Source organism: Eubalaena glacialis, chromosome 14 (assembly GCF_028564815.1).
Source record: "Eubalaena glacialis isolate mEubGla1 chromosome 14, mEubGla1.1.hap2.+ XY, whole genome shotgun sequence".
Classification (NCBI taxonomy): Eukaryota; Metazoa; Chordata; class Mammalia; order Artiodactyla; family Balaenidae; genus Eubalaena; species Eubalaena glacialis.
The window spans coordinates 35,221,870-35,239,174 of NC_083729.1; the positions used below are offsets into that span (position 1 = coordinate 35,221,870).

A 17,305-nucleotide genomic window follows, 5' to 3' on the forward strand; every position below is an offset into this window, starting at 1 on the left:
ATCTTTAAGATAGTCTCTGTTCTAGCTTTTATAATCAATGAGTGCAGATTTAAGTTAATTGCCTTATGCTCTGATATGTTCCTTTATGAAAATGGAATACTGTGTCTGAAGGAAACTTGCTTTAAGAAATTAAGCTTCAGAAGCACCGTATATTAGCTTAAATATAAGTTTAAATAACATATGAAAAGTAACATATGATACATTTTTGTGAAATTCAAATAATATAGAAATGCTTACACTAAAAAGCAAAAATTTCCCTTTACCCTTACCCTTCTAATCTCACTCTCCGAGTCAAAAGTAACCCAATTACCAGTTTGATGTGTATGCTTCTAGACTTTTTTCTATGTGTACATTATATACATATATAAATACGAAGTTTTTTGTTTATTTTTTAGAAGTATGTTTTGGTGTGTGTGTTTCAATAAATTATTTAGTACATGTTGTTCCCCAATTTGCTTATTTACTCCACTTGAGTTGTCTTATAGATCTTTCAAATTTCTGGTTTATATACTTATCTTATTGTTTTTAATTGCATGGCTTTCTGTGGTGTGAACATATAGCTTATTAACTCCATCCAGGGACTTTAGGTCATTTCCAATTTTGTAGGAATAATAAACAGTGTTGGGCTTCCCTGGTGGCGCAGTGGTTGAGAATCTGCCTGCCAATGCAGGGGACATGGGTTCGAGCCCTGGTCTGGGAAGATCCCACATGCCGCGGGGCAACTAGGCCCGTGAGCCACAACTACTGAGCCTATGCGTCTGGAGCCTGTGCTCCGCAATAAGAGAGGCCGCGAAAGTGAGAGGCCCGTGCACCGCGATGAAGACTGGCCCCCACTTGCCACAACTAGAGAAAGCCCTCGCACAGAAACGAAGACCCAACACAGCCAAAAATAAATAAATAAATTTATATTAAATAATAATAATACTAATAAACAGTGTAGTAAAGAACACCACTATACAAAATAGTAACTTACTGAACCCTCACTGTATGGCAGTGCTGTGCATTATTTCACCTAATAATCTCAAACCTGAGATAAGTACTAATTAGCATGAAAAAATTACATGAGGAAACCAGTCACAGAGCTGGTAAGTAGCAAACAGATTTATTCAGGCAGTGTAACACCAGAATTTATGCACAGTTCTACTTGCCTCTGAAAAGGTGAAGGGCCAAGATATTAGGAAGATGTTATAGGGTTTCAGGACTATAATCAACTACTATGCCACTTTGCATCTCTGTTGTTGCTGTTGCCTTAGCTTGAGTGACCCTGTAATTGATCATTCAAACTGGGAAACTTTAGAGAGAAAGAAGGAACGTTATGATAATATTTTTACTGAGATAGCAGACATGTTTGTCCTGGACAAATCGAGACACATGAACACCTTACTCCTAGCCTAGGCCACCTTCACCTTTCACACGGGTTACTGCATTAGCCTCCTGCCTGCTCTCCTTACATTTACTCTTATTCTGTTCCAATCCATTCTCTCACAGAAACCAAAATAACCTTTTTAAAACAGAAATCTGATTATATCACTTCATAGTTTAAACCCTGTCTGGCTTTGTGAAAGAATATATTTATTCGGTCCTCCTGTGATTATTGTTAAGATGCAGCATGAAATAGAGTAAAGGGCACTTAAACTGTGAGTCGGGTCCTCTGTTTGAGTTTCAGATATCAAGACTAGTTTGGTGACCTTGGGCAAGCTATTTAACTTCTCAAGCTGTTTCCTCAAATACAAAATACAGATAGACCGAGGAGAGGGATGAGGTAATAAACAGGAAAGGTACTATATAAATGCAGGACATTGTTAATAGTTAACTTTTTGCTTGTTATGTCCTTTGAAAAATTGTCCTTGTATCTTATCACAGAATCTAGCAGGTCATGGTAGGATTTTTACAAGCTGAACCACCTTTCATGTGACTGTCCAAGTTTCACAAAATAAAAACCTTAGTCATTTTTTTAAAAATCAGAGTCTGTAAAAGTTAAGTGACTTACCAAAAGTAAAAGCTAGTTACCGTGCTGGTACTAAAACCCAGGACTATACCCTTGGCATTATAGTCTGATAATCTTTCCACTAGCCTTTGCTGCTTTCTCAAAAGAATTAAGGAGATCATGTGTTTATAAAAATCACATAAATATTTTACCTGTGATTATAATTTAGATATATAACCCATCTTTCATAAATTAAGAACAATTTAGAAAGGCATATCTATAATTTACTGACTTAATCAGGACCTTTGGCTTACAAGTGATGGCTTGTAAAAAGAGAGTTTATTAGGTTACATAATTAGCTAAAAGAAATATTAGAGTAGCTCTCAGAATTGAAGGTCCAGGGCTTCAGAGACTAGAACTGGAACTCAGGGCAGACAAGACTCTTTATCACTGACAGCCCTAGGTCTATGTGTCCTTATAGTTGATAAACCAAGAAGGATGGGCTATACCTCTCTCTCTCTCTCTCTTTCTGAAATTTGGGAGGACTCCATTTGGCCTAACCCATATCGCACGACCATTTTATGCTAGTATTAGGTTGAACCATATGAAATTACCCATAGTCCTATTTTTACCAACTAAAAAGGTCACTTCGTATGCTTCAACCTATTAATAGTGCAGGGTGGTAGAGAGGAGAATGAGGCATCATAGATTGACAGCCCTAATGGAACCTCAAAAACTGGTGGAGTTCCACAAAACAGCTGGTGTTCTCCTACCAGAAGAAGGAAAATAGGAAAGTATTCTGGGCAGACAAATATAATAGTAACCATAGTGTAACACACATACAGAGTATGGATCAGCTAGAATTCAGCTAGAACACTCTGGAAATGAAAAAGACCTCAAATATAAAAATTTCTAAAACAAGAAGCTGAATTGTTCTTATTAGTCTTTTTCTTAAACATCTCAAAGTTTGACATATCTGCCTTTTATGTAATACATGGGCCCAAAGCTCTCAAATGATACCTTTTGTACTTTGCTGTTGTATGTGAAACATTTATTGAATGTCAAACATGTCCTGGGTACCTTCCTCATAACAATATTTAAAGACGAAGAAACTGAGGTTCAAAGAGGTAAAATAACTTTCCTAAGATTACACAACTGATTAACTATGGTACTAGAATTTGAAGTCTAAATTGAAGATAAAACCCAACTTTTCCTTCCATTCCAGTACTTCTCCAAAGATTGTCATTGAAATACCTCTAAAGACAGAAGAGAGTACATATGTATGCCTGAGCTGTCTGTAGGCATATAAGGTCTTAAATATGAATATGTTTACTGCTCCATAATAAAGGGTGATAACTTTAGTTTTAAAATGCTGAGGGTTTTGTTGTTGTTATTTTTAACTCAAACTTTGAGTTAAATTGTCTGCTTAAGATGTCTGGCACATTATCTCAGTATGAGAAAAATGGCACACCATGGCTTAGTGTGTGAATGACTGACCCAGTCAGTGTATCTCGCTCAGGTCAAACCGTTCTTCTGTGAGAACCTAATTTCCCCCCGAATTTTCCTGCTTATAGTGAATTAGCCAATAGCAATTGATCTTTTATAAACATTTGGATTCAGATTGATCCAACAAAGTAGTGTACTCTCAAGTTACATAGCTTTGGAAGTAGTTTGTAATTGCTATGTTACAGCCGAACTTTATTTTTTGTTGTTGTTCTTGTTACATACCTAAGGCAGATATTAGCTATGTGCTGTATAGAAACCACCTTTTTTTTTTTTTTTTTAAGAGAGGTTGAGGCATTGGGGAGAGAGAAGGAGCAGCAACAAGTCTTTTACTAATTATGTAGCCATATTTGGGGGGGGAGATTGGGAGTGTAATAATAAAGATAGACGTAAAGAATGCTTTCTGACCATTGATGCTGAATCTGATACATAAAGCAAAATTGAAGTGATTTGTACTCCTTATTTTCATAAATAATTATGATAATGATATAATAAGTAAGAAGGATGCTTTGAATAGTTTACAGTCTTGCAAGTTTCCAAATGTCTACAGAGTGATATATTTAGGGAACATTTTGGTGAAAAAACTATTAAGGTGATGGTATAATATATGGAAAATTTGACCATGGGAAAATTTTCATAATTTTAATTGTATGTCAGCTGTATTAACATTTACTATTTTAAATTAGTTCAAGTAGCTATGAAAATCTTTACAGAAATTAATCTGTGGAAAAAAATTTTTTTTTCAATTTTTCTCATCTTTTAAAAGACTTATCTGGTATAGTTTTTCTTATATGTCATTAGATTCTTTCTTAAGAAGTTTACTTTAAAAATATTCCATATTTTCTTTTCTTTATAGATGATAGTATTTCTGCTGCAAGTACTTCTGATGTTCAAGATCGCCTCTCAGCCCTTGAGTTACGAGTTCAGCAACAAGAAGATGAAATCACTGTGCTAAAGGCAGCTTTGGCTGATGTTTTGAGGCGTCTTACAATCTCTGAAGATCATGTAGCCTCAGTGAAAAAATCAGTCCCAAGTAAAGGTAATTAAGTGTGTTGTAAGTAGGAAGAGGTTTGCTTTGTGCAACATTTTCTTTGAAATAATATATTAAACGTGTATTTTTTCAGTGACATTAAGATTGGGAATATAAAACTATAGTTTCTCTTTTGGATTACTTATGACTATAGTTTATTTTCCATTTCCTTTTTCTTTATTCCTAAGAAATTCTGAAAGTTTATTATTTTAAATTGGGAATTTTGGGGTAATGCCACTGATTGTACTTACTGGCTTTTATGTCATAGTGTTTGTGAATTTAGTATCTTTCAACGGCATAACAAACTTACTGAGTGCAGAGGGGGTGGGATGAACTGGGAGATTTGGATTGACATATATACACTAATATGTATAAAATTGATAACTAATAAGAACCTGCTGGACTTCCCTGGTGGCGCAGTGGTTAAGAATCCGCCTGCCAATGCAGGGGACACGGGTTAGAGCCCTGGTTTGGGAAGATCCCACATGCCGCAGAGCAACTAAGCCCGTGCGCCACAGCTACTGAGCCTGTGCTCTAGAGCCCGTGAGCCACAACTACTGAGCCCATGTGCCACAACTACTGAAGCCCGTGCACCTAGAGCCCATGCTCCGCAACAAGAGAAGCCATCACAGTGAGAAGCCCGTGCACTGCAACAAAGACCCAACACAGCCAAAAAATAAATTGATTAATTAAAAAGAAAAAGAGAACCTGCTGTATAAAATAAAATAAAATTCAAAAAAAAAATTTACTGAGGGCAGGAACTGAATCATCTTTTTGTGTCTCCCATAGACTTCACATTGTATGTTGAACATAGCAGGTAGGCATCATACTTTTTAAATGAACTCTCTTAATCATTACAGAAAGGATTTAAAGCATTATAGTTCATATAGCTTCATTCTAAGCCTTCTGTGGTCATCAGTCAGCAGAATCATGAAGAATTTAATTTAAACTCTGAAACTTACTGCCAACCCCAGTTCAATGGAAATTTTAACTTCTAGACATTGGAGATTTTCACAGACTGAAATAAACTGTTATCAGGACCTTGTTACTCAGATGTCATGTAGCCTTTCTCTTCTTCCAACCACCCAGAAGGAATCTTAAATTCTTTCACATTAATCAAACAGTCAAACATATCATTTCATATATATCACTGATTTCTTGGTAGAGTAGATGGATATAGGCATGATTATCCCCATTTGGCAATGGGTAAAGGAAAAGATTCATCAGCTTACCTCTCTACTGTAATATGTCAACGCAGATGATGAACCTAGGGAGGAGTCTTACATAACTCCTAGGTTTTAGCTAGAGATTAGATAGTTAACCAGAATATGAGGAGCAGATGTGGAAGAAAGATTATGAATTCAGTTTCCGAATGTTGAGTTTGAGGTATGTATGGTGTGTAGATAGATACATATTGATAGCTGAATTATAGGTCTAGTGCTCAGGCTAGTCTTGGTTAGGAATAAAAATTTAGGAATGTTCAGCTTATGGATGATAGTTGAAGCCATAGAAGGAGGATGTAAAACAAGAAAGTGGCTCAGGATAGTTCTTTCGGGAGCTCCAGTATTTCAGCATAGCAAAGAAAGAGTGATTCATGTTGCCGGCTGCTACAAAGAGGTCAAGTAAAACAAAGACTGAGAGGTGACCATTGGATTTGACATTTGTGAGAATATTAGAAACCTCTCCAAAAGGAATTTTAGTGGAGTGATAGGATTACAAATCTAATTGCAGTATTTTGAGAAGCAGGAATTGAGGAGAACTCTGGAATTAAGAGCAGCAACTGTAGCCAGCCACTTTTTTCAGAAAATTAACCTGAGAGGGGAAGGGGTAGTAAGAGAGGATGCTAAATCGAAGACCAGTTTTAATTATTTTTATTTTTTAAGACGTTATAGACTGGAGCAGAAAAATACATTGAGGACAAAAAGGCAGCAGAGAGGAAGGTGATGTTGGTGGGGGAGGGGTAGTGGTAATTGAGGCAAGTTTCCTGAGAGTTTGAGAAGGGGTGTTAGAGCAAGTTAAAAACTATTAGTCTTAGATGGAAAAAAGACTACTTCCGAATATTGAGATATCCATTCCAATAGAATGGAAAGAGATTAAAAAAAACTAAGTGGAGGTTGATATATATTCACAGTTGTCAGGGCTGGAAGTTTCATTCCTTATCACTTTCTCCTCAGGAGATAGTTAAGCCCTTTAGGAAAGTAAGGCAGTTACTGGCTGGTGAAAAAAAAAAGGGAGTTGACATTTGGAATGGTTAGAGAGTAGAGAATGGAAGGCCACAGACATGAAAGAAATGCTCAGGGACCCTGAGGGTACCAGCTACCGAGGTGTGACACTTTGAGGGAGGGGCGTTCATTCTGCCTGGTTTTCTGATTCCCATTCTCATACCTCCCACCCTCCAGCACTCCAGGCCTTTGTGTTAATAGTGGAGAGTTAGATAGCAGGATGGTTCTTTTCCATTACTGGTTAGTAAGATAAATGTGTCAGTGGCATGGGATAAGTAAGGGACCTGAGAGTTTGGCAAAAGACTTGATTGAAACCAGTTGGGTTAATAATGTTATAAGTGGGTTTTTAATTTTTTGAGAACCAACTTTGAGGATTGCCAAGATCAAGCCAGGAAAAAAAAACTTATTTGGTTATAAATTGATTTTTCTAAGAGGATTCTAGAGTTGTTAGAGTATTAATGTATAAGGGCTTTACAGGGAAGGTAAACTGTGCATAAAGAGAGAAGAACAGGTTTCTTTTCTATAATTAATATGTGTACCCTCAGCTTCTGGCTCTATTAAAGTATTTTTAAATTCTGTAAGACAAAATGACATAGTATTTGGTTATCTCATTTTAAAAGCTTATTTTAAATAATTTGTATTGACCTACAATTTTTTTACAATTTTATTACGCTAAAACAATAGTACATTATAATCTTGTGTTGAGAAAAAATTAAACGTTTTCTCTCATTGTTTATTTACTAAGGTATTTCAGTAAAGAAATATTTATAGAGAAATTTAAAGATTGCTCTTTTTTTAATTTGGCATACAGACGATATTTTGTATGACACATCAGTTCCTTAGCACCTACCTGTTTCAGTTTCATGAAATACAAATACAGTTTAAATAGCTGGAGTTCCTATCCCCTGGGAACATACTTCCTGTAAGTTGTCCTTTATAATTCCTTTGTCTGTAAAGTGAATTTAGAATCAGTTTTGTTACAGGCTCTTTAGTGGAGATTTATCCAGTTCTGGAGCCACCTGCAGCTTCTACATTGGAACTTTTTCTTTCCACATAGTACCGGCTCTTACTTCTTATTAATAACTTTATTAATTAGAGAGATACTAAGTTCCTTTCCATTAATTCTACATCATAAGTTTACTTCGACTGCCGTTCTTATGATATGCTGATGTGGTTCACATTTTGAAGTGGAGTCCACTAGTGAATATTCTTTAAGTTACTTTGTTACCTTAGACACAGGCTTTGAATTGCTGGATATAAAATGGATTGCTGGGGAGAAGATTGATTATATAATAATTTGGGGAAATATTATTTAAGAAATGAGCATAATTCATTAAGGATTAACCACTGTATTTCCCATTAGTGAAAAAACTTGCCTGACCAATTATGTTCTCTAATATTGATATTAACACAGCAAGAGAAATACATATTTAAAGTTTTGTTAACTTTATTATTTGCAATTCTAAACAGCTTTATCTTGAAATTTATATATAATATACTACAGAAAGTAATTGGAAAAGAAATATTAAGTGATTCTTCACTATTGTCATTTGTATGTAACCTTAAAAAGATCATCAGTTTTGACAAAACAGGATTAATATATTAGTGGTATAAATATTTGGAATAAATACTTTAAGCAAAGTATTTTCTAACAAATGAAAAAAATTTTTTTTGAAAAAATTTTTTAAAAAACAATGAAAGTATTTTGCAGGGATTTTGTATTTTCTCCTTCAATTAAAAAGTAAATTAATATAATGTTATATGTCAGTTATACCTCAATTTTTAAAAAAAAAGGAAAATCATTTCTGATACTGTAGAAAAATTTTATATGGAAATGTTTTAGTCCCTTGTAAAATTAGAATTTGTAGTATTCACTTTCACACAAATTACTGACAGGACAGTAATCACTACCATCTTCTTAAGATATTTAGAATTTCTAGAGGATTTTTCTTTAGAGGGGAGACTAAACTACCATGGATAAATAGGTGGAAACCTTTTATGAAGCTGTGGTTAAAAGTATAGGTCAGCTTCCTTATTGATATAGACAACTATTACATAGTTTTGCTAGGTGGTGGTGATATGGAAACATGACTTGGCTTCAGGTATGGCTAAAACTAAATGTGTATGCTAATGGGTTAACGACATTCTCTGTCATTTCATAGTAGTATTGCCATTCAGTAAATGCCAAAATCAGAAACACACCTACCTAGTCATTTCAATATTTTTAGTTCTGTTCTTTTAGTTTGTCCTCTCCAGTGTGCCAGCGGTATTAAAAGCTAAACCCCATTTTTTCTTGAATATATTATGTCAGACACTTAGGTAGAAAGTTTTCCCAATAGTTTTTAAGGTGGCCAGTCATTTAAATTTCTCATGTACCTTCTCTTCTGTTGGAGAATTCTTTCCTTTTGACGGCATATGTTCATAATATATGCACCAGTTGCAGCTGAATCCTTGCCAAAAGAAAAAAAATTACCTGTACTTTGGAGCAAAAGAGAAGGCCCAGGGAACACTCTGGCAGTTTTAACTGCCAGGAAGACAAATTATGTCACAGCTGGTGCCTGGGAAACCCATTAAGACCTCTTGGGGTGACCAAATGAATGTAATTTGAGAATACAACCCAGTGGCAATATGTGAAGACAAGCTGTTAGTACACAGAGGTATAAAAGCACAGGAGTCAAATTATCTGAAGGTGGGAAACTGTCATTTTAAACCAGGAAGCTGCTGGTAAACCAGAAATATCAAGCAGTATGACTGCTACTTGAGAAATGAGAGAGCGCAGAGGCAAAATTGAAATTTAGAGGATGTCAGTTCTCCCCAAAAAAAACATTCCTAATTATGTAGACTATGGGACAGTGTACAGGCACAGATCTGTATCATTTGGCTCTTACTCCAAATAACATTTGGGAGAAGACAGGGATTGTCATGAGTTTGCTGTAAATGTTGTTAATAAGTAAATTACATTAATCAAGTTAGAAGGTGTGAATTTCCTTGGTGGGGCCCTTAGGCTAAAATGATTCATACTTATGGTAGGGGGTGGGAGAGTATCTTATTATTTTGACAACAGATCAAAGACTTCTAAGCTGCTCTTTGTATATGACAGTAAATGGGTGGATATTGCCTCAGACCAGGCAGCAATTACCATTTACAGAGCTCCATTTCTCTATGAGAGTCAAATGCTCTTTGGTCATTTCTTCTCAAAATATACTTTAAAAAAATGAGTCAAGAGGACTAAAGTACACCTTCCTGTGAAACAAGAGGAAAGGAGAAAAGTACACATAAAACTCTAAATGGAAAAGATAAAATTTGATGAAGTACCTGTAGTCCTCAATCTTTGCAAAGAATGAAGCAAAGTAATTGACAGATTGCAAAAGGTGGCACGGAGCTTGAAAATGTGAAGAGAGTGGAAGAGGTATGCAGTTGGAGCTCTGGGGCATATGATAGGGAATCTGAGAGAAAAGATTTTGAGTGTTAACTAAAGTTCTTCCTTCATAGACCATCTTTACCCTTCTCCTGATAAAAAATTTTCCCATTCTTTAGGGCCTCAAATTAATTCCTGAAAATGATCTATTTTTTGTCTCTTGTTAGAATTGTTTTAAAATTTTATTATGTGTTTCTTTTGGTATATATATTTGTTGCTCCCGCTGGATTATAAACTATTTGGAGGCAGGGACAGTTTCTTACATAACTAACCTTAGAATGACTCAATAAATGTTTGTTAAATTAAATGTGGGAAAAAGAAAGTTATAGAAGTAGGAAGTTATTTTAAAAATTGCTCTTTGGATGGAGGGATTGGGATAGATGCAAAAATAAGAGGATATTACAGATGAGGGTAGCAAGATGGATTTCAGATTTGCAACATATGCAACAGTCCCTAGTGGTAACTTTACTATGTGACTCTAGAGTTCAGTGAAATTCATTAGCATTTAGGAACTGTCAGGCTAAGGTATCAGAAAGTTCATCTGCTTAGGTCTATCATCAAGGAATATAAACAATAATGATTAGTATTCTTATGTCATGATATAGTAAGATAAAGTATAAAATTTATCATTGGCCTTCAACCCTGGCATTATGATGGTTAAAACTGAAACTGTGATTAAAACTAAATTAGTACCTTCCTGGTTTATAGACTTTTAGCCTAAATTTCTCTTGTTTCAGTTGGGTTGCTGCTCAGAAATTGAACCTTTGGTTACTAGAGGTCACTGTTACTTCCAGTCTTGCAGGCTAATCTTTGAGAGCGTTGTGGCTCAGACTTTATAATGCCCAAGGCTTGGGGGAGAGGGATGTATATGTACAAACATACATACATGTGATGTATATAGCTAATGATGCATTCTAGTTATAAATTTGTGTACTGCAATAATCATTTTTATGCTCCTTTCTTCCAGTTAGGGTCCTAATATTCTAAATTTCAAAGAATATACTTTAGACTTCTCAGGTGACAAACAATCATTCACCCACGTTCCTTTTTGTTTTCTGCACCTGCTTTACTTAACTCATTACCTCTACCTTGGGAGATCATTCACTCTTTTATCCAAATACTAAGGATTCCCAGTACTGAGAGTTATCTGAAATTAAACTGTAGGATGGAAAATGACCATGAAAATCTTATTTTGGTCTTTTCTTGCTATTTATGTAAATATCTGGGGACCTTGATGATTTAGTACTGTTCTCTGCTTAGAATTTGCTTTCCCCCTACTCCATCTGGTGAATTCCTATCTGTTATCCCGGCAAAGCTCAAAATGTCACTCTCCACAAGGCAGAATTATTTCTTTCCACTTACTTACCATTCCTTCTTCCTGGACTCAAATCTTGATTTCACTACCTATTACAGTATAACCTTGAGCATGTTAATAATCTCTCTAGGCTTCAGTTTTTTTCATCAGCAAAACTGGAATGATAATAGTAAATCCCTTTCAGGATTATAGTGAAGATTAAAGGACTTAATTATAAAGTACTTAGGATAACAATGCTTAGCACTCAGCAAGTGCTTGGTAATTAATATTACTTCACACCACTTACTGTATTGACAGTTGTCTCTTTCCTTCATCTTTTCGTGCACTAGGCACTGTTTTAGGTGCTGGAGATTAAAGAAGTAAAAGATACTGACTTTTGCCTCCACAGGGCCTTAGGTAAAGTGAGAAGACAGCTAAGTCAGTAATTATAAAACTATATAATAATTGGTATTAAAAAGGTAAATTTAGGGTGTTGTGGGAGCTCCTAACCGAAACTGGAGTTGAAGGTTCCTTGCAGGACATGAAATCAGCGTTCATCTTCCTTCATGGTCTTAACATCCACTTATTGGTGCCAGTTCCCAAATTGTTAATCTATTTTCTAGACTTGAGCACTTAAGAATTATCTTTCTACTTATTAGGTTGTACTGCTTGTATGTCCCTCAGAATTCATAAATGTAAAATTTCCCCAAACTGAAATCATCATCTTTTAAGACCAAAATATTTCTTAAAACTGCCCCCTACTTTCCATTTGTGCTACCTAGCTCTTGTTTCAGGTCCTCATCGTGCTATGCTTAGACCACTGACCTGAAATCTGCACTTCACATAGCCACTAGGATTTCTCTAAATGTAAATTGAAGTCTTTTTTTCAGCTTAAAACCCTTTGGTGGTCTCTATTTCCTATAGATAAAATCTCCATGATCTAACTCCTGCTTACCTCTACCATCTGGACTTTCCTCCACCATCTGGACTCTGCCCTTTCTTGTTCTACATTCTCACCACATAAAGAGCTTTTTGTCTACCCCGCCCCCATGCCATACACACTTACATACCCCACTTTGCTGTTACCTTCTTTCTGTTCTTTTACACACACTGGAATAAGATCCCAGTATTTCATCACCTCCCTTTTACCTGGCTATCTCTTACTCACTCCTTAAGACTTTGTTCTGCATTTTTTTCTAGGAAGCCTTTCTTGAGCTCTGTGTCTCTAATCATCCTTACAGAATTATGTGTCTTTGTACTTTTATGGTCACTTTGTTATTGTACTTACCACATGTTTTCATTGCTAGTGTGATTCTCTTGCAAGATTTTAATTCCTTGATGCCCTGGCTCCCTTATATTCTCTTGAAAACAAAAGGCTAGGATAATAATAGGCCCTGAGTAAATATTTGATGGGTAGATGGATGACGAATATATGTTAATTTAGGCAAGCAGGGGTGACTAGCATATACCAGAGAGAAGGACCATCCAGGTGTAGAGCGCAGGGGAGTAAAAGTACTTAGTTTAGGAGTTCAGAATAAACTGAAGCATGAGGTGTGAGGTTGGGAGTGTCAAACAATGAGCCTCAACTGGTGGAGCGGGCCCATAGTGAAAGGTTTTCTTATGCCTTGCTAAGGAATTTAGTTTTTATCCTGAGGGGACTGGAGATCCATTAAAGGATTTTAAATTGAAGAATGACAGGTAGAGTTACACTGATCCATTAATTCTAAGATGGCTGTATTTCTTGCATTTTAACATCTCTGGAATTACAATGCATCTTACTGTTGATTGTGTCTTACAGTTCTCATAAGTGACACTTCTTTCTAGTGCTGTTCGTGATAATGGTACATATTACAATTGATGGCATATTAATTCAAAGATACACAGCTTGTTTTAGAAAGATATTCTGGCACGGTGTACAGAATGCATTAAGAGCAAGGTAATAGTACTGCTAGAAGGGAGACTAGAGAAACTGAACATAATCCGGAAGAGAAATTTGAGGCAGTAGTGGCAAAGATGCATTCATTTAGTCATTTAGATATTGATGAAGTTCTTTCTAGGATTCAAGCACAGTGCTAAGCATGGGGATATATGCAAGGATCACAAAACAGGTAAGGTTTCCAGATAGATTACAGATAATTATAAACGGTTAAGTCAAAATGGATCGTAGACCTCAATGTGAGGACTAAAACCATTAAAAATTGCACTTCCCTGGTGGCACAGTGGTTAAGAATCCATCTGCCAGTGCAGGGGACATGGGTTTGATCCCTGGTCCGGGAAGATCCCGCATGCCGTGGAGCAACTAAGCCCGTGCACCACAACTACTGAGCCTGCGCTCTAGAGCCCGTGAGCCACAACTACTGAGCCTGCGTGCCACAACTATTGAAGCCCGCATGCCTAGAGCCTGTGCTCCGCAACAAGAGAAGCCACGACATTGAGAAGCCTGCGCACCGCAACAAAGAGTAGCCCCCGCTCGTCGCAGCTAGAGAAAGCACGCGCGCAGCAACGAAGACCCAACGCAGCCAAAAATAAAATTATTTTTTAAAAAGCATTAAAAATTCTGTAAGAAAATACATATAGGAGAAAATCTTAGTGTCCTTGAGTTTGGCAAAGATGTCTTAAATAGGACGCAAACAAATAACAAATAATAAGAGAAAAATCAATTAACTAAACTTGATTAAAATCTTAAAATCTATTCTTCCAAAGATTATCTTGAAAATAAAAGGGCTAGCTATATAATGGTAGACAGTATTTGCCAAACATATATTTGTCAAAGGAGTTTAACTAGAATATATTAAAAAATCTTAAAAGTCAGTTATTAAGAAGACAACCCATTTGGGAATTCCCTGGTGGTCCAGAGGTTGGGACTCAGTGCTTTCACTGCAGAGGCCCGGGTTCGATCCCTGGTCGGGGAACTAAGATCCCGCAAGCCATGCAGCACAGCTAAAAAAATTTAAAAATAAAAAAGAAGACAACCCATTTTAAAAAAGGCAAAAGATTTGAATAGACAATTCACCAAAAAATATATTTGTGGAAGTCAAATAAGTACATTAAAAGATATTTAACACCTTTAGAATTAAGAAAATGCAAATTGGGGACTTCCCTGGTAGCGCAGTGGTTAAGAATCCGCCTGCCAATGCAGGGGACACAGGTTCGATCCCTGGTCCGGGAAGATCCCACGTGACGTGGAGCAGCTAAGCCCATGCGCCACAACTACTGAAGCCACCGCAATGAGAAGCCCGTGCACCACAATAAAGTGTAGCCCCCCATTGCTGGGACTAGAGAAAGCCTGCGTGCAGCCACCAAGACCCAACACAGCTATAAATAAATAAAGGCAAATATATCTATCTCTATATACACTGTATTATTCCATTTATATAAAAGTTTAGAAAATGCAAACTATAGTGATAGGAAGTAGACCAGTGGTTGCCTGGGGACAAGAGTGAGGGAGGGAGAGATGGATTACAGAGGGGCTCAAGGAAACTAGAGACTTATGGCCATGTTCACTATCCTGATTGTGGTGATTGTTTCACAGGCATATATGTATGTCAAAACTTAGTAAATCGTACACTTTATATATGTGCAACTTACTGTATGTCGGTTTTATCTCAACAGAACTGGGGGGAATATTTTTTTAAAGAGTTACAGATGCAACAGAGGACTTAGTCACCCACTGAATGTTGGCAGTAAGGAAATGGAGGAATCAAACTTGATTTCTTGTTTTCTGGTTCATACAGTGAACGGGTGGTAACATCTTTCACCATGAATAAAGTATATCACAGAGTACCAGTTTTTGTTTTGTTTGGTGGGAGAAGGGACACATACATTCATGAGGAGATGTTCAGTAGCAGTTAGATATAAAAAATTATGAGAAGGGTATGATGGTAACAAGATAACTGAAGAGTCAAGATATAAAATCTGAGCAAGAAAAGAATATCCAGCAAATGAGAGAAGAAATGGTCAGAGCTAAGAAGAAATTCAGGCAAGGGCAGTGTCCTAGAAACTAAGGACATTGTCCTTACCTAAATTCTGTCCTTGCCTGAATAGTCAGCAATATTAGATGCTGAAGAAAAGTTGAGCAAGATAAGGACTGAAAAATATCCATTGAATTTAGTGGGAAAAAAGTCATTGATGATCTTGGCAAGAAAAGTTTCTGTGAAGTGGTTAGATGATAACCAGATTGCAGAAGGTTGAGGTACAGATGGGAAAGTGTAGACCACTGACTCTTTTCCAAATACTGTATTAGACTTGGAATGGGGGTGGGTGGGTGCATATGTCAGGGGTGGGGTGATTAGGGGGAATACAGAATCGAGTTATTTTGAGTGTACAGTCACCATTAGTGTCCATAGGGGATTGGTTCCAGGACCCCTGAGGGCAGATGCTCAAAATCCTAGGATGCTCAAGTCCCTGATATAAAGTGGCATAGTATAGTTGGCCCACGACTTGAGCATCTGTGGATTTTGGTATCCATGTGGGAGGGGGGTGTCCTGGAACCAATCCCCCATGGATGCCGAGGGACAACTATATGTATTTATAAATTATATATATATACAGAATTATGTATATATATGTTGAACAATGCCAATAATCTTGCTGGTGTTTAGCAAATAGAATACCTACAGGTTATTAAATTCTAAATGAGTTACAGAGGACTTATTACTCCTCATGCAAATTGTGACCATAATCAGAATATTTAGAAACTGAAGAGGGTATCCCATTTATACTAACTGGGAGAATGTGTTTGTTCTTCTGTTGGAGACAATTGCTAGCTTGGTGTGTATGAAATATAAGCTCTTCTTTCTCCTTGAAGTAAAAGAACATGAAGTAACTTTTCTCTATTTACATATTTGTTTATAAGAGAGGATCTAAAATAATTTAAAACAGAAAATTCAGAAGTAACTGTTGATCCACAGCCTATCTCACTGCTACACTCCAGTTCTTCAGAAAGAGAACATTAAAGCATAATTCATTCCTGAAAGGCTTACATCATGTGTGTATGTTCAGGGAGGTTCTGATAAAGAAAATAAAATATAGTAAAATTATTTGTACTTCTGTCTGTGGTGTAGCTCCAGAATTTCTTCAGTGTTGTTTTTAATTTTGTTTTCTTTCACAAGTGTCTATACAGTCAACCAAATTCAATGAGAATTCAGTTTTGGCTAAAGGTTTGTCGTTTTCAACATATAGTACTTGATAATTTTCAGTCATATATTATGTTTTGAGACCTACCTATTTATTCACATCAGCATCTTCATTTTTCTATTTTTCCATTTATTTTACATAATAAAGATAATAAAATAACTAGATAATTGCGCAAACATTTCAATTTTTTTAATTGTTACTACTCTATAGAGTAAATTTTGTAACCGGCTCAGTAGTTGGAAACCTTTATATTGAATAATAAAAAGGAAGCCATTATATATAGGCCTTGAAATGGCCAAGACATCAAAAGATATCTTGTCTTTTTTTGAGTAAGTATTTAGGATGAGCCTAGAATAGAGAATAGAGAGCCTCCTGAGACTGATCAAAACTGTGAGGCATAACACTGCCATCTAATCCTGTGAAGATGAATGGTAGTTTCACAGGATACCTTGAAAGCCTTTGAAGACTTCAACAGTAAACTGTAGGACTTAGAAACATTGGTGATATGTTGATTTTTTAAAACATTTTTTATAGTGGTAAAATATACAGAACATAAAATTTACCCCTTTAACCATTTTTAGGTGTACAGTTCAGTGGCATTAAACACATTCGCATTGTTGTGCAACCATCGCCACCATCCATCTCCAGAACTCTTTCATGTTTCCAAACTGAAAGTGTGTATCCATCCAATCCTCTCCCTTGCCCCACCCCCCTGACCCCTGCCCCTAGCAACTGCCATTCTGTTTTCTGTTTGTATGAATTTGACTACTCTAGG

At 36.3% G+C, this 17,305-nt stretch overlaps 1 protein-coding gene across 3 annotated transcripts in view; it reads left to right on the forward strand.

Moving 5' to 3' along the window:
- The window catches only part of EML4 (EMAP like 4), a 157,632-nt gene that overhangs the window by 67,297 nt on the left and 73,030 nt on the right, over window positions 1-17,305 (forward strand). For all 3 annotated transcript variants that reach the window (XM_061168735.1, XM_061168733.1, XM_061168734.1), the window contains exon 2: window positions 4,287-4,469. In XM_061168735.1, coding sequence (XP_061024718.1) covers window positions 4,287-4,469 — 183 coding nt within the window. The remainder of the gene's footprint in view (window positions 1-4,286; window positions 4,470-17,305) is intronic.